General features: G+C 45.5%; 1 protein-coding gene across 7 annotated transcripts in view; it reads left to right on the top strand.

Annotated features, from left to right (window-relative positions):
- Window positions 1–6112: 6112 nt before the first annotated feature.
- ZC3H7B (zinc finger CCCH-type containing 7B) overlaps window positions 6113–17726 on the top strand; it is a 51816-nt gene continuing 40202 nt past the window's right edge. For 6 of the 7 annotated variants that reach the window (XM_061450713.1, XM_061450716.1, XM_061450715.1 and 3 more), the window contains exons 1-5: window positions 6113–6370; window positions 12425–12485; window positions 14348–14381; window positions 14761–14958; window positions 15783–15941. In XM_061450713.1, coding sequence (XP_061306697.1) covers window positions 12433–12485; window positions 14348–14381; window positions 14761–14958; window positions 15783–15941 — 444 coding nt within the window. In that variant the 5' untranslated portion in view covers window positions 6113–6370; window positions 12425–12432. Of the gene's footprint in view, window positions 6371–12424; window positions 12486–14347; window positions 14382–14760; window positions 14959–15782; window positions 15942–17726 lie in introns of those variants that run through there. The other variant, XM_061450718.1, reaches the window with a different exon arrangement.

Raw genomic sequence — 17726 nt, 5'->3', positions numbered from 1 at the left:
ACAGGACTTGGTTTGTGACGGAGTTGTAATACTTCATAAATAATCAGTAGCTAAAACTATGAGTTAAGGCCACATTAAGACATTCCTCTGGGCAATACTTTTGCCATTATACTATTCCTCCCTCCCCAAATCCCAATCTTTAGTTACACCTGCTGCACATCTGCCCTGTCCTCCACAGCAAGCCAGAGTGAAAACAACTGGTTTTATTTTCCAGTGATGTCCCCAGTACTGCCCTTGTCAGCACAGTTCTAGAACTGCTGTGTTGCTGAAAGCATTATGTGTTGCATCCAAAACTCTCCCAGGTTTGTGGGCTCTCTTTCTTTGCCGATATCCCATACATGAATCATCACACATTAAGCAGAATGGTCTTACACTGATGAAGGATAAGCAAATATTTTGCCTTGAAGCAAGTTTTGCTAGCCTTGCCTAGTAGAATCTGCATACCATTATTTGATGAATATCAATCACTGCATAAAGTAACCAGCCTCCATTCATTCAGCAGGATAAGCACAGCATGTTTCTTATCCCAGCACCTCTGCTGTGCTTAGAAGCAACATATTTATAAAACAGATTTCAGGCATCAGAAGGGATGAAGGTTCATTCCTACAACAGAAAACTGGTTCCTGTCCATTCTGTCCGACTTAGAAATGGCCCCACACCCTTGCAGCTCTTTGAGCTCAACAGTGCTGATTTTAAAACACCCCCTAAACAGAAGCTGCATATTCATGCTCTCCTCCTGATACCTAGATGCAAAGCCTTCAGCTTCACAGAGCACAACTTCCCTCCAGCTTTCATTAACTTCTGTTTTGCTTTTGAAGCTGTGAAAAAGATCTCTAAGGTTATCAACATCACTTTTCTAGGATGACTGTCATGTCAGGTAAGTGCTGCCAGTAGAAAGATGCTCACACAACTTACTCCACTCTTACCACACAGACACCAGACTGATGGACATTTCTAACATCTGCCAATCCAACACCAAGAAGGAATAAAGAGGACATCCTGTCACCCATGAAGGCTTTACCAAACAGGAACAAAAGCTAGGATCCAAAGAATTCAGACTATTCACCTAGCTCAATTATTAGCTTTACTTTTAAATACCTCATCACTCTACTGCTTAAAAAATTAGTTCTGTTCTACTTTGATGCTCTTCAATACTCTACAGGTGTACTCACACCCTTTGCTTCTCTTTCTCTTAAATCCCCTTTTACTTTCTTCAACTTACACACAGGCTACTGCCCAATTTCAACATACAAATTCATCATCACATCCTGAAGCACGTTTTATTGCAAGCACACCAACCACACCCAATTGTCAACCTACCAGAAGTCTCTTGAACTGCTACGTCTTCCAGAGAAAAAGCTTTAAAGAGATCATAATAAAAACTGAAGAGTTAGTACATTTAGCAACTACACCCACAGCCTGGAAACACCTGGAGAGATGTTTTCTTGTTACTTAAAGAATCTATGAAACTGTATGTTGCCCGGTGATCTAAAAAAAATAAACCAAAACGGGAATTGCTTTAATTACAACGCTTTATCCACGCCAACAGACCACACAGCGGCAACCTGCTGCGCTACCCTAGGCGGAGGCCTGCCCTGCTCCCCGGCCACCCAGGAGCGCTAGGTGACAGCCCAAGGTTACCCTCCAGCCGGCCCTGGACCGGTCTCCAGCGCAGCGAGCCCCGGTGACGGCTGAGGGTTCCCCATTTCCGCCGATAACGCTGCCGAGTGCCAGCCACGCTGCCCCACCCCGACAGCCTCCATTAACGGACCCCGCCGCCCCGGGCCGCGGCACCGATGCCCCCCATCCCCGCGGCGGCAGGCGGCTGCCGCCTCACCTAACGATGCGGCTGCCGCCCAGCCGGGAAGGGCGGTAGAGTGTCGCCGGCACAAACGCTCACGCCGCCGCTGCCGCCGGGGACGATGGGTGAGGGGCGGGTGGCGGAGGCGGAGGATTTGAACGCCGGCAGTTCTGCTCTCAGCTGCTGGATTGGCTGTGCGGCGTGACGTCACAGCCCTCCCCCGGCCCCGCGCTGGGTGCTGACGGCCGGCGTGCCGCAGCCGGCTGGCCGGCTGCGTGTGGGCGGGGCTACGCGGCCTGCGCGGCGGCGTCAGCCGTGGGGCACGCCGGGATGTGTAGTCCTGGAGGAGGGGAGTATCCGGCATGCCTCGCGCGGAGTCACTGTGCCGGGGGGCGACCGGGGTTTGGCTGTTGTACCTGTGTTCTGCGGCTCGAGCTAGTCCGTGTGACACCGGCCCTTGTCCCTGCGCTCGGCCAACACTGCTCCTGCCGCTTGGGCTCCGAGGCAGCCGTGCCACCGGCGTCGGAGGACCGAGTGGATCTGGGGTGTGTGGTCAGGCCTCTTTCACAGCAGTGGCTGAGGGAGGATGTGGCTAGAGGAGCTCCGAGTTGCTCTGTAAGGCTTACAAGATACCCACAGATGAGATACGAGTGCCTTTTCCTGTGAAGCCTTATTTAGATACTGTCTCTGCAGATCTCATACTTAGGTGTTACTGTCGAGCCTTTTCCCTAAGGAAAGCGTTTCATCCGGTAGTGCGCAGTCATTCCTACTTCAGGATGCAAAAAGCACCGGTTTGCTTGACCGCTTGGTGTGTATGTTGTGTGTGACATTTTCTTCTCGAGTGTAGAGATAAAAGTACATCTGGTGGGACAAGGTGAGCTGTGTATAAACCTTCCTACTGCAGTGTGATTGCACAGGTCCTCTTGAGGCAATCCCTTCTCTGAGTTTCAATCTACAGGCACTGATACAGGTACATTTCATGTGACAAGTACAGATACCTGGTGAGATCGGTATTGAGGTCAGTAATAGCCTGGAATTATTCTGCCATTTAGTCCCAAGACGTTACAAGAGGCATTTTTATTCTCTCACAATTCTCCAAACTGTAGTTTTAAGAAATGATATCAAATGCTTATATGGACCCAACACAAGATTGTCAGTAATTGGCAATGCTGAGTGACGTGGGAGACAGCATTAGGTTGAATGGCATGACAGACCACCTTTGTTCAAGGGGAATACAAAAAGCAATGAAGTTTCTTTATGAAGCATGACAGCTGAGAGAATAAAAGCCATAAGTTGGTACAGCAACCAGATGGAAAACCTGAACAAAATTTAGCTCAGAAATAATAAGAGGAGTTTCTCTTGCAACTGAAGAAAACCAAGAAGACGAGGACTAGATTATGGCTGTATGTGAGAAGCATAAAGCTGCGAGAAAACTCAGAGCAGATAAGGGAATAAATGAGTCTAACCTCAAGAAGGAGCTTGAACGTTGAAAATATAAGCAAGGAATTTGGCATTTGTTATTAGCTCTTCACAATATTTATCAATAAACAGAATCATATAAAATATATCTGATTCCCTTCTCTGTTGTTCTCCCAAATACTAATACTAACATGGGCTGGAGGGGCGAGAATAAAGTCTTTAACTGTGGATGCAGTTGGAATTTGAATGAAGCTGTGCTGTGCTAGTGTAGCATAGATCCATACATTTATTCTCCTTACAGGAATAGCTTTACAAATCGAAGTAATTTTTATGATAGAGTATTTTGTAGCAGGGATTGGTGGTGTTCTGGCTCTGCTGACTTCCCACACACAAGACCTCAATAACCACTCTTGCAAATGGTGAAAATCTTTGTGCTAACCACTGAGGAAAGATGTTTCATGAGAGGAGCCGTATGTGCTGGACCATGGCCTTGCAGGACATCTCTCAGTCTTACAGGGCAAAGGATATAGGACTGGAGGGAAGCATAACATGACATTGAATTAGGAAATGCAGTTTTGTAAATGAATGCTCTTGAATTAAACACTACTGCTTTTTCCAGTATAACTCTTAATTGTGTGTAGACTTTTGGCTTGCTCCTCTTTTTCCCAGCAACTCCTAAGCCCTCTTCTTTCCCCCAGCTGTGATGTCTCGCCTTTCAGAGGTGTGCAGAGTTGTAGGTGTCTTGGGCTCTGTGAATCATTTGGTACATAAGGGCTCTGTGAGGCTGCCCTCCCCATGTGGTCTGGGGTATATCAGGTCTCACCCATGTTTACTTTTCCTGGTCCAAAGACACCCCTTGACAGGGCCCACCATTTCATGTATATTTTGCTCAGCAGCTTCTACAGCAGAGGCCCAGCTTGCTTAGACTCTACTCATTGTTCAGCTTGTTCAGCCTGGAGAAGGGAGGGCTCAGGGGAGACCTAACAGCAGCCTTCCAGTAGCTAAAGGGCACCTGCAAGAAATCTGGAGAGGGACTTTTTACAAGGGCAGGTAGTGACAGGACAAGTGGGAATGGCTTTTAGCTGAAACAGGGGAGACTGAGATTGAATATTAGGAAGAAATTCTTTACTATGAGGGTGGTGAGGCACTGGCACAGCTTGCCCCGAGAAGCTGTGGCTGCCCCATCCCTGGCAGTGTTCAAGGCCAGGTTGGATGGGGCTTGGAGCAACCTGGTCTAGTAGAAGGTGTCCCTGTCTGTGGCAGGGGGTGGAACTGGGTGAGCTTTAAGGTCCCTTCCAAACAAAGCCATTCTATGATTTTATTCATTATATGTAATTCATGTCACAGGGTGTGTCTTGGTAGGCAGATCTTTATTGCCTAAATTGGAATTTAGCGCAATCTGAAAAACATGTACTGTCAGTTTTTAATGAACAAAAGTTTTCTGTGTTTTTTCTCATGTCAGAACAAGGTTATTGTAACACAACGGTTGCTTGTGTCAATCAATCTTTGGATCATAATATCTAAAAAATAAAAGCAATGTGATTATATATTGTGAAGAGCAGAAGACAGTGCTCTCCAGTGTCATATGGTACATTATGCAATAATGTATATTCATAATATAATTCATAAATTATCTTTTAATTGTGTTGACAGAGCTGACAGAAGACAGTCCTACTCAGTATAATAGCCTTCTCTTTTCTGATCAACTTTTAAAATATTAAACAAGTTTAGTACGCTTTCAGATGATATCTTCTACCTGCCTCTGAATCTTGTTGGCATTGCTTAGCTGCATAGCACAAAGCAACACTCTCTTGGGTCACTGTAAATACAAGAAGCAGGATGCCGAGGAGTAAACATGTCACTGATTACATTGGAAAAGGGGTAATAATTTAAACCAGTGTCAGTTTGGAGATGATAGACCTAACAGTAGACAGAACCCTTTAGGGAGAGAATAACCTATCCTACCAGGGAAGCTAAAACCCCCATGAAACTTGTTTCAGAGGTTTTTTTGAAGTTAATAGTAGTGCAGCTGGGCAGGGATGGATGAATCCTGGTCTAAGGCCATCAGTGGATGTCTGTCTTCACTACCATACCCCATGACACAACAATGTGCTGCTGGGTCCCCACTTCCCATCAGCAGCTCATTCCTGGGGCTCTGCTGGCATGGGCTGCTGTGGGGATTCAGTGAACTTTCTGCAAATATTGAGGGATTTGGGATGAAAACAAGGTAAAAATCTGGTTCAAAGAAGTGCCTAAACTCATATATGTAAACACAGATATAAAAATCCATATGCATATACATATATATCATATACGTGTATTGTATAATACACAGTGGTATGTAATAAAAATGTTATATGCACACACACACGCTGCATATTCCTTTCCACCTAAAGATTTATGTTTGCAGAAGATCTTATTTACAGGGACCCCCTCAGCAGCGTGGGGTGGAATACATAAGGTCTGGCTGGAACAGATAATTGCTCTGCCATAAGTGATAGCTCTGGCCACCTTCCAGCAAACATATATGGGTGGGCAGCAGGGTCACTGCTTCACGTATGTTATAATCCCATGGGGAGGGGGGTGTCTTGTAATTCAGTTCATTGCTGTGCTTCACATGCATGCAATCCCTCTGCAGAGGCAGCTTTGCTTTTTCCTGGGGTGTATATTGTACATCAGCAAAGACAACAGGAAGAAGAAAAATGTCGCATTAAAATTAAGAACGGAGCCTCGACTGCTTAAACACTTTCATTTTTGTATTTTTATTTTTTTTAATATACCTTTTTAAAGCCTAATTCACCTTAAAGAATCTCAAAACCAACCACAAGGGCTGAATCTGTGAATTTTTGTAATGAAAGCGGGAGCCTCTAGGGCCCAGAGGATATGCAGGGAGGCATTTTCTCTTGCTGGTGCAGCTGAGAGCGAGCGAGCGAGAGCGAGACCTGGAAATGAAAGTAAAGAGATCAGGAGGCACATGGAGGGAGCTGCAGGGGCAGCCGATCCAGAAGCAGAATGCTGCCTTCTGTAATTAAATAGCACTTACTATTATTATTACTTCTAGTAATAATACATTAATAATATCTCTAGTAATACAATACCATTTATCACGGAAAGTTTATACATAGTGTGGGGGGGAAAACCCAAGGAGAGGTGAGTCCTTTATTATTATTTTGGGGGGATTATTTTTGTCTTAAACCAGTTCTCTTGTGTGTGGATGTGTTTGTGTATGTAGAAAGGGGTGGACTTGAGAAACGAGAAAATCTGGATGTTGCTTCATTGGAAAGTAAAGGTTTCAAATAGCTGCATGGATGAAACGTTGTGTAATTGCAAATTCGAAAAAAAAAAAAGAAAAATAATATGGGTGAGATTTTGAAGCAAACCCTCTCTTCCGCCAAAAATGTGGGGTTTGCAAAAAAATAACTGTCAGAGATCTTAATCCCACCCCCTGGAAAAAAATGTGGCACTAGTCTAAAAGTGGATAGCTGGGGGAAAAGCCCCTGGGTTTATATGAAAAACTTGGTATTAATTGCGTCTGTGCCTGTTTGTGGTTTGTCGGTTTGAGTGCTGTGTTCACGTCTTTATTTAGGCTGCAGTTTCCCCCTCTTGTTTGGTATAAACCCCATGAAGCAGCAGAGAAGCTCTTGTGAAATAGCTTTTCAGATGCAACCCTTCCTTTGGGGCTTGTAAAGTTTATCAAATAAGGTTGTGGGATATTTTATTTTCCTTCTCTCCCCCCCCAGTTCTTTAATGCTTTATTCAGTTTCCGGGTGGCACGGGAGGTCATCTTTGGATTTTTTTAATCTTAAAGCCACCTCCCAGGCTCCTGGAAATGTGTGATTTTTATTTAAGCGGATGGGGGGTGGGGAAGGAGGAAGAGTACGTTTCGGTTTGTTTTCCTTTTCCTGGGGAAGCCTGTGTATCTCCTGCCGCGGGAGACCCCTCCCAGCAGAGCCGGGGTGGTGGGGATGCCGGGGTGCCGGCGCCTGGCCGAGTCGCGGTGGGTGCGGGAGGGCGCCGCCGGACCCTCTCCGCCCCGGCCGGGCGAGGTGGTGCGTTTGGTGGCGGCGGCCGCTAGGCAAGGCCGGGGATCGGCGGCCTAGTGCTGGGGGTGGGGGGAGGAGGCGAGCGGGTTTTCCCGCTACACCCGTGTGGGAGCCAGCGCCGGGATTTAATTTTCAAACGAGGTGGGCACGAAACCAAGATCAAGGGGCCGAGGGGTGGGCAGCGTCACTCCACCACGCTCTCCTCACGCTGCAGGGCCCAGTGGGCTGGGGCAGGAGGAAGGGTGGCCTGCAGTACTTTCGGTATTATTTTCAGCTGGGGGTGAGGGGTTTGTCACCACCTCACCCTGCATTCACTGGAAGTATCGCTGGGTGAAGCTGGTGGCACCTGCATCAGCTGCCCTGAGAGTGCTGTGGAGCAAGAGTGGCGTGCTGCGGTGTGGGAGAGTGGCCACGGAGGTGCTTTGGGGTGGCCTGTGTGTGGACGGGCAGGGTTGTCGGACCCAGTGGGCACACTGTGGTGGTGGGGACTCAGAGCTGATGGCTGTGAGAAGTGTTCAAGGCCAGGCAGTGGGGCTTGGCAGAGAACAGCTGCAGGAGCAAGTAGAGCTCATGTTTGTAGTGGGCTGTGTGGTTTGTCCCCTGCTTGATGTGAGTCTGCAGACCCATTCTGCTGCACCACTGAGGTGGCCGAACTGCAGCCAGTGAAAGACTCTCATGTTGTAGACTAGTACATCCTGGAGTCTTTTGCCTGGAGGAGAGCACACACAGCCTGGGGCTGAGCTCCTGTCTCAGCTCTACAACCTGCCACTTGCATCTTGGTGCACTTACTTCTGGCTGAAATGTTATACTCAAAGCCTGGAAGAACATCAAGTGTGAACTCGTTGCCATCCCAGAAATATAGTGTGAAAGACTTTGCACAAATTCAGCTCTGGCAGGGTTGGGAATAACACCCAGGTCCTTGATAAGGTAAATTCTAGACTTTCGGTTCATCTCATAGTGTCTCGTAGAGCGTATCAGTTTGTGCTTGAGTCACCGTATTTACTGGCTTGTGCTTCCTTCTCAAGGCAAGAAAGCCATTTTGCCTGTCTGCAGCACTTCTGTCTGGCAAGTAGTTTGTAACTCATTGACAAACTCTGAATAAAGTCCTTTCTAGATGCTGGACCAAAGAGGACAAACATCTCTGGACTGAAAGGATAGGAACTTTGTAGCATGGATATAAATACTCTGGATTAAAACTCTGCTGGTGGTTTGAGCAGACAAGTCTGGACAGACAGATTTTGGGGGGGGGGGGGGGGGGAGGGCGCTTAGATGTACTGCTTCATTTAACGTTTTCCACTGTGTTTCTGAAAATATTCAGAAGACTGAGAAAACAAAAGCTAAACAGGCTCTGTGCTTAAAATTAATTATGCTGTACCTGTGGAATGGTGTGCAGCAGAAGTGTTGCATGTACAGGTGGTTGGCGGTGTGTTGGGTTTGCTGGTGTAACCAGCGTGTGGCTTGGTCTGAGGGTCAAATGAGACACAGTGAGGAGGCTGGAGCAATGAGGGAAGACAGAAGTTTGCTGGTGGGGTGGCAGGGAAGAGGTGTGAGGAGCAAATGGAGGGGTGCAAATGGTAGGCTCCAGCTGTGGTGGGGCAGGCAGAGCAGGGGATAGGTCTGCTGCTTGAGGAGAGGTGAAGGATGTTGTTAGGGCAGCAGCATGTGGTGTGCATTTTGAGGGTGTTGTCATGAAGGGATGAGCCTTATGTGCAAAGTCGTGACATAAGCTTGAAGGTGTGACAGAGCTTCAGCAGAGAAAGCTGGTCACCCGTTTGAAAGGGGAAGGGAATTCAGGGCTGTATCAGGGAGCAACAGTCTAGAGGGGTGATTAAGCTTCTGGTTTATGTTTAAAGAAGGCAATGGAGGGTCTTCAGTTCCAGAATGCTCACTGTGGAAGATGAGGGTAGGACTGCAGAGAGTAAACGGCATGCATAGCACAGAGGGCTTTTTTAATGGGGGGTATTGTTGTGGGACTTAACAGAGATGGAGCAGCTTGGTCAGCCATCCACATGAAGCAAGGATAGAGATACGCATGTTGGTTGCGGTGGCAATGGTGGTGAGGAGAACAAAAGCAGAAGGGAGCTCCAGCAGGAAAGAAGAATTGGGTAACTCTAGGAAAGAGACATTCTGGAGCCTTTCCCTGTAGTCCTTTGGCTCCACTCCAGGTTTTAGTCAGTAAGGTTTGAATGCCCTTCTCTATGGGGAAGCAACAGTAACCAGCTCTGGTTGTAACCCATGCCCAGGTCCTGTGGTGTTTTAGCAGTGGGGTGAGGGTAGCATTGGGGTGAGAACAGGTACTGATCTCCCCTCCCTGCAGTAGTGTTTTAAAAGTTGAGCTCAGAAGCAGAGGTTGAGGTAGGCTGTGCATATGAGAAGCTTTTCAAGGTGATCTGTTTTGTGGACATACAGAATTATGAAGGTGTGCCACAGGATTTTTGGAGTGCAGCCATCATCTTTGTGGTGACTAGCCAGTGTTAACTCTTGTCCCCACAGTCACCAACAGTCTTCCCATTTCAGCAGATCTGTGGGCTGCTGCTTTGCTTCCCTGACTTTTGTTCTCTCTGGCATGGCTTATGTCAGGGAGCAGCAAGAGCAGGGCTGCTCCTCCAGGGAAGACAAGCTAGGAGCTGAAGGTGCTGATAGCCACCAGCAGTGCCCTCAGTAACTGGGGTACAGTCCTACCACATCTGAAGAGTGCAGGCAGAGCAAGATGCTGATAGGAGGGGTCCCTCAACATTCCCAAAGAAGATGAGATGGTGAATTGGGTCCACCCAGCGAGTCCAGCAGTAGGAGATGATGTCAGATACAGGACTGGAGGCGAGCTGCCTACAGTGTAGGTCCAAGGTTTGTCCAGGAGATAGGACTGAGGACTTGTCCACGTACAGTATAGCTCAGACAAGGCAGTATGCCTGGACCAGAGCTGCAATGGAGCTCATGGACCATGGGCAGAGGGTATATGGATGGGGTTCAAGGGGAGGCTGTTTGAGATATTTCAAGCCTGTTAGTGCACCCAAGAGCCAGACAGCTTTACTCTTTTGCCCTCTCCCCTTCCAACCCAGTTTATCTTTTGTAATTTCTTATGGTAGCTTTTTTCCCCACCATTGCCTCTGATAGCCCTCAGTTCTCCTGGAGTGCTTGTGGTTGCTCTGTCCTCTGTTGTGCCTTTCAGTGCTGTCTATGTGGAGATGATTCCTATTGCTTCTTTCACCTTGTCTGTTTTCTCTTACTTCTTCTGTCTTTGCAGAGTTTCATACAAGGAGAAATATCAAATGATTTATCTCTGTCTCTTTTTCTACCCCTCAAGCCTGTCTGCCTGTAGTGTTAGTGATCATATTAACCTCACAGTCTCCTTGCTAAATTTCCTTCTTTCTTCCTGATTGCTCATTATCCAGGCTATTTATAAATCATTCCAGGCCTTCTGTTGGTGTTGTACTGAAGTCTACCTGCTCTTCTCCATTGCTTCTGTTAAAAGCCCTTGTAGAGGTGCTGATCATCACTCACCTTGTCTGTTGGCTTTCACTTTCTTGCTGCACTGCCCATCCTGTTCCAAATGCAGCCGCTTAAAATGTTCTGCCTGCTGCTTGGACCAGATTGCTCTCAGATTTAATGTCTGATGACTTACAAACGGCACAGTGTCACTTTCAAGCTATTGCTTCATTGTGCTACCACTTCTTTCTGGTCTTTTGCTTGCTCCTAACTTTCCCCCTTCCCCCAACTCTCCTTCTTGGTAAAGGTCAGGTAACAATTCTGCATTTTGCATGGCACAGAGCACGATCAATAAGGGCTTGCTGAGTTGTCAGGATTGATTTTCATGTACTTTAAAGGTCCCTTCACCCTATTCCAGACTGAATGGGCCATAGGTAACTGTAAGATACTTTAAAATGACAGGGATGGTCTTAATGTAAAAAGGAGCCAGGCCATAATGCTCTCAAAGCTGTTGTAGTATAGAGTTAGAGAAATTACTTTTGTTTTTCTCATGGTCTCTTCAGAGGTGGTCCCAGACTGGGAAGGCACAGTGTTGTTAGCTCCATCTTATCTCAGTGCTTGTGTGCTTGCTACCTTTGTCCACAAGTTACCATCCCTCAAATGCTGAGTATTGCTTGTGATCACAGCTGGTTGGTGGCAAGACTGGGAAATTTGCTGTTGCCAGCGACTGTATTTTGCCTCAGAGTGCGATGCCATTTACCCTTCTTTATCCTTTTCTTGTGTGGCAGGCCTGGGGGAGACGTCTAGGGGAGCCATTCCAAGATGTGCTTCCATACTGCAGGGGATGAAGCTCATGTATCTAGTGGTATAATTCAAACCCATTTTAGTTGAGAAAAGGGATATTATTCCAAAATGGCTCAATCATTCTACTTATTTGTCTGTGCTTACAGAGACCCAGACTGGATTTGGTCAAACGCAGGCAAGTTATTATGCCCATTTGTGTCCCTGGCTAAGTGAGGATAACTCTCTCTTGAGCCATCCTCAGGCACTGCCCACTCCAATTTCAAACACTGTAGGATGGGGCTCTGTTCCCTCTGGGTAGGAACATTCTCGAGTCTGTGCTGCTCTTGCCTGTTGATTTTCGTCATGGAACTCCCATTACATAGATTCATGGCTGCCCTTTTATGTGGCCCACGGCAAGCAGTTCCGTCTCCTTCCTTCACATGTTTCTTTGTGATATGTCTCTGTATACAGTATATAGATGACTTGTTTCATATGTCCTGCAGTAAACCAGTTTAAATCTGGCCCAGATAAATAGTGGTCAGAATTCCTTATCATGGGAGGGGCCTAGCACAAATTCCTGAAATGCCTGCCAGTGCAGAGGAAATGCTGATTTTTTTTCTTTCCCTTTTCCTAGAAGGCAGCCATGATAACAGTTGGTTCACATTGCTTTGTTTACTGACAGCCTAAGTAGAGAGCTCAGTCTGAAGTAATTCCTCTTTGCCCATGTATCTTCATGGTGGCATGTGAGAAAAAGCAGACACTTGGTACTGAGCTGCTTGCTGTTCTGTATCTGCAGTGTGGATAAATCATGGACTTCGGTGTTCAGGGCATCTGGTCTGGAACATTTTGTTAGTAGTAAATTCAGGCACACACAAAATGCTGTGCTGCTTAATTGCCAGCAAGACCTAAAATGACTCATTTTGTGTTGTTTCTTTTTCTTCTTCCTCTGCAGCAACTATAATGGAGAGACAGAAGAGGAAGCAAGAAATAGAGAAAGGACTTCAGTTCATTCAGTAAGTGGACAACCTCATTGTTTCCTGTGGCTTTGCAAGCAGTTTTCTTTGTACCAAAGATTTCAGGGAGTGCATCCTATTTACTGATTTTGAGTCTGCTGCGTAGGAAAGAGATATTTTTCCTAAGGATTTTCACTGTCATTCTTCAGGGTGTTTCTTGTCCTGCCAGCTCTCTAAACTTGAAATTCTGTCATTTTAATTTCTTTTGGTTTTGCTCTTCACTGCAGTTCCAGGATGATCTTTATAGTCAGCATAGCACCAGTAGTACTCAGACCTTCTACTTCATCTTCAGCATGAAGATCTCAAAGTGCTTTCAACAAGGTCATCCCACCTTTCTTGGGAAGGGAGATACTGTCTCTATTTTGTAGGTGGGGAAAGCAAGGTAAATGACTTGCCAGGTACCCCATATGGTGCCTATAGGAGAAATAGATGACCTGGGCTCTTTTGCAGTTGCCAGCCTGATAGGTGCTCAGGTCAGTCTTCCGTGAATATCTTATGGCCTTCTAGAGCTTGAAGTGATTGCTTAAGTAATAGTTGTAAGTCCACGTACTTCCTTATAAAGTACAATAGTTTTTTTCCCTCCAGTATTTGAGTTTGCAAAGGCCTCAGACTCAGGTCCAGGTTGCATGATGAGTAACAAACCAACAAGATTGTAATCAGATTCATTTGGGATATTTTTTAAGGTCTGCTTTGAGTCTGCAGTTACTGTAGCTGAAATCTGTGCCTCAACAATATGGGAAAAAAAGAAAAATAGCCAACTCTTCCATGTTACATATTTATATCCTGTAGCATGGCAATGATATTTTCCCCCAGTCTGAGATTGAATGGGGCTGACAACCCAGTTTCAGAGAGGCATTTGTGAGGTTTATTTTGGTAACATTTATAAAAATGCTCAATATTCCTGGAAAGACGATAATTCAGAAATACAGGGTGTTGCTCATGCTTCTGGAGTGTATCGTGAACTCTGAACCAGGGGCAGTGTCATTTGTTGGCTTGTTTTGATGTGAAAGAGGTAGTCCAATTTTATGAGCAGCGTGAATGTTTCTTGCAAAGCCATGGCATTTCCTGTACTTCATTTTAAGGAGTAGATGGTGATTAGATGAGATGTATTTCAGAAGTGAGGAGGGCTATGAAAGGTGTGAAGGATTTCTCTAAAGCCTGTTGTTTTCTTCTTGAAGAGGAAAATTAAATATATGTGGACCAAGCCTGGATGACTTGTCTGGTCTAATCTGAAGAATGGTCCATTCTTCTGAGTCTCAGTGTTGTTGTGGGGTAGATGTTATCCACACAGCACTGCCAGTTCTGTGGTATAGCCTAGCAGCCTTGGCTAAGACAGTTGGAGTTAAGTGGCCTCCCTTCCTTTTGTGGTGTAAACCTAAAGGTATGTGGCTAAATTAACGTGGGGGAAAGTGATTGCATTTGTCACTGTATGTCTTTAGTCTCACAAAGTATTTGAGGAGGTCTTGGAGTGGCAGTCTGTCTCTCATTAGAGCCAGATGTACTTAAAATACTTTTGTATTCACAACAGTCTCTCATGGGACTTCCTCAAAGATGTTTTTTTTCAGTTGTCTCTCTGAAGGCATGTTACAGATGATCATGTGTGTGCAGGAAATAGCTGAGAATATGATTCCTCTAGTCCCAAATCCCTTTGGGACCTGACCATCTCTTGACACTACTGTGGCCATCACCGAGCGTAATACTCCCTAATTGCGATCTCTTTGCTCCAGCTGTCTTTGAAGTGATGAAATGTTCAGTACCTCACTGACGTCAACAACACAGGACCAGAAAGATGATTTCATCACTAGACAAAAGCCCTTGTTTGCATGGATGCCTGTTTTATGAGCATTTCCTTTCTTTTTCAGGTCCACATTACCCCTAAGCCAAGAAGATTATGAGGTAATGAAGAACTTGTTTTCTAAAGCTGGGAACCCACTGGTTATCAAGATTTGTTCTGTTGTACAGCTATTAGTTTACATACCAAAAGTGGAGAGTGTGGAATGGTCTTTCACAATTTGTCTGTAATGTAAAGTTCTAAGGTTCTGACAATGACAACTGTCAGGAAAAGGAGAAGACACTTGAATATTCAAGAAAAAAGGAGATTTGACTGCATTATTCTCCTCTAACTAGGAGACTAATGTTTTAGAGGAGGATGGGGAGGCAGGATAATCTTAATGGAAAAGAAGTTTGCTAAAACATATGGAAACGAATGGTAAGCCTCTCCTGTCTCTGAATAGCCGCTCCACTTTCGTCTGTTTGCTCTCTCCCTGCTGCCCAGGCCTTTTTGCAGAAGCTGGTGAGAAACCTGTTTGCAGAGGGCAATGATTTGTTTAAAGAGAAGGATTTCAAACTTTCGCTCGTGCAGTATGTAGAAGGTCTGACTGTGGCGGATTATGCAGCCTCCGACGAGGTGACCATCCCAAAGGAGCTCCTGTGCAAGCTGCATGTCAATAGAGCTGCCTGCTACTTTGCCATGGTGAGTGCCTTCCCAAAACAGGACAGGGAGAATGTTGTGATTGCATTGCCATGCAATTAGAAAAGATGTGAAGAGGGGTTTCAACTGGTTTTGTCTGCTCCGTGTTCCAACACTGGAGAAGATGGTGACACAGAATCTCCCCAGTATTGCACTGTGTCTTATGAGACCTGAGGAAGGATGTGAAGGAGAGGGGGCCAGGCCTAAGGTATTGGTCCTTGTTGGTGATGAGTTAGTATGATCCAGTGCCTTCCGGTACTGCCTGAGTATTTCTCTGGAATACTGTTTGAGCATTGCTGTGGAGGCTCCTGCCTCCTCAGGTGAGGCACTGGAAGATGGTGAGAAGGCTTTGGGTCTCGCTGGAACTTTCGGCACACACACGGAGAAGCATTCTGAAATACTTTGGCTATAAACGGCTGTGAGCTTCCATTTTCCTAAGGAATATAACAGCTTTCCTTTATGCACAACCCCAGAGCAGGTCCATCCTGTTCATAATGAGGCTGAGTCCCATGAAAAAAAAATTAACAAGCAGTCACATAATTAAAGACTGTCAAATGTGACATGCCTAAGGTGGAGGGGGAGTCAAGATAAAGTTGCTCAAGCAGCCTCAATTCTGGCATTTACTGACTTCGAAGTGTTTTTAGTCTTGCACGACTTAACAAAGGTTTTGTGTATTCGTATTCTGGTCTTGTATGAGGTAATACACCTCTTTCCAACTGCCTTTTATATTCCCATTTTCTGTTGAGAGATAAAATGTTAGCATTCACACAGAAGGAGGGTTTAGTCTGCTGTGCCTCAGCTGATTCAAGGTGGTCTCTTCCATGCAGGGCTTGTATGAGAAGGCACTGGAAGACAGTGAGAAGGCTTTAAGTCTTGACAAGGAGAACATCCGAGCACTCTTCCGGAAAGCCCGCTCCTTAAATGAACTTGGAAGACACAAAGAAGCATATGAGTGCAATAGCCGATGCTTGCTGTCCCTCCCACATGTAAGTTTTTGACATACAACTCATCTTGCTTTCTGTGGCTCACCACCTTCCTCCTTCATAACATGCTTAGAATGAGGCCAGAGAATAGTGAAAAAGGAAGCTTGGCTGTTCCTGGGAACATGTTATACCTAGAAATTTTGTCTCTCTGACTCGAAGAAGATATTTGACCTCTCTTGTTTTTTCAGTCCAAGTCACCCTCTATGGATAGTGCCAGCCAGAGATAAACAACAGGTTTGGTGACCTGTTTGTGAAGAGCAAAACCCTATGCTAACAAAATGTGAACTAAGGCCATGAAAATATTTTAATTAGCTGGGTTTATATGCCTAATGGGAGTGACTAGGAGCATGGGAGAAATGGGAACTGGAGCACTGGAAGGAAAACATGCATACTTTTAATGTTTTTACTTGCTGATTGCTAAGGCAAGCTGATAAAGCTTTTAATTTCTGAGGGGCATGCAAAGGTGTCCTTGAGATCACATGTCATACTTATTTTTGTACTCACAGGTGTGTAAACTTTTGCATTCAGAGGGGACTATCTGCATATATGAGGCTGTAGATATTTTCCTGACAATGCTTTTGTTGCATGTCCTTTTAGGCCAAGTATTGAGCATGAAAACAGACTATGATTAGATAGATTCTAGTGAGCACTGGTTGCCTTTGCTAAATTTGGTTCTGATCAATCACAGTAATACAATAAAAATACATCTACTTCAGCAGGAGAAGTTAATTTGCCTTTATTATTGGTGTTACAGAAGCAGTCGTTGGAAGCCTTGTTAGCAACTAGTTATTGTTTTTGTAAAGCTTGTAAATTCTGGCTTCTTTGACTTGGCAGAATAGGGTGACCGAAACATGTTAAAGGTGTCATGTTAGGAGAATTCAAAAAATTGTTGTTTTTTTTTTAAACAAACACTTTTAAAACCAAAACCATCTAATATATGTGTTCATGTAAAGCCATGTCTTGCTATATTTCACATTGCAGTTGAGCCACTTAAAACTTCAGGTATTAAAACTTCAGGTGATAAAGGACTTGCCACTCAGTTGACTCACTGTCTAGCAGAGTTAACTTAGTTTCCAGAGGCTTCCAGTGCGGTGAAGTTGATACTCCTTGGTAGTATGCTTTTTTTGGCATGGCACATTATTTTTCAGGGTGTTGGAGGAGAGCATATTGCACGCCCTTGTTGAGCATTCCCTCATTTAGGTGGGACGTAGTAAGCACCCAAGGGTGGCATTTGTCTGAGGGAAGGGAAAGCTAAAGGAAGATCTTGGGGATGGCAAAGAGCAAATAAACCCCCTCCACAAATCTCAGGCATCCTGACAAAAAGGACAGTGATTAAGCATGTGTTTTTGGGAAGGGAAGTGGAGGCAGTCTAGAGAGAAATACATTCTTAATCTTGTCCAGGCATCTGAGAAGACATCTCAGAGTTATGTTAGCATCTGGAGTTGGATAGGGTAAGCCTGGTAGGCATGAGTATGCGATCAATTTAAAGAAATTACATCAGAGGTCATTCTGGTGAGTTTTTCACAGGGAGCAAGAAAATGGCTGACTACAGAAGACACCTGAGAGTGTTTGGAAAGGCAGAATAACCAAAGGCAACAGAGCAATGAAAGCATGATTGGTGTTAGAAAGATCTGAGAGGAGGAAGAAAGAGTGACCATGAGGTTTGACCAAGAAGTCTCTGGAGGGTGTGAGGACAGTTTCAGAAGGTGGTACAATGCTGAAGGGGTGTCACATGGGGAGAGGAGAAGAAATGGACAAGGTTCTGTCTTCAGTGAGTTCAGAGAAGAT

The sequence above is a fragment of the Pezoporus flaviventris genome, unplaced genomic scaffold (assembly GCF_033815535.1).
Source record: "Pezoporus flaviventris isolate CSIRO_AGI_PZ_B2104156 unplaced genomic scaffold, CSIRO_AGI_Pfla_v1 ptg000011l, whole genome shotgun sequence".
Classification (NCBI taxonomy): Eukaryota; Metazoa; Chordata; class Aves; order Psittaciformes; family Psittacidae; genus Pezoporus; species Pezoporus flaviventris.
Note: the sequence above shows the minus strand (reverse complement) of the source record. Positions and strands in the feature narration are given on the sequence as shown.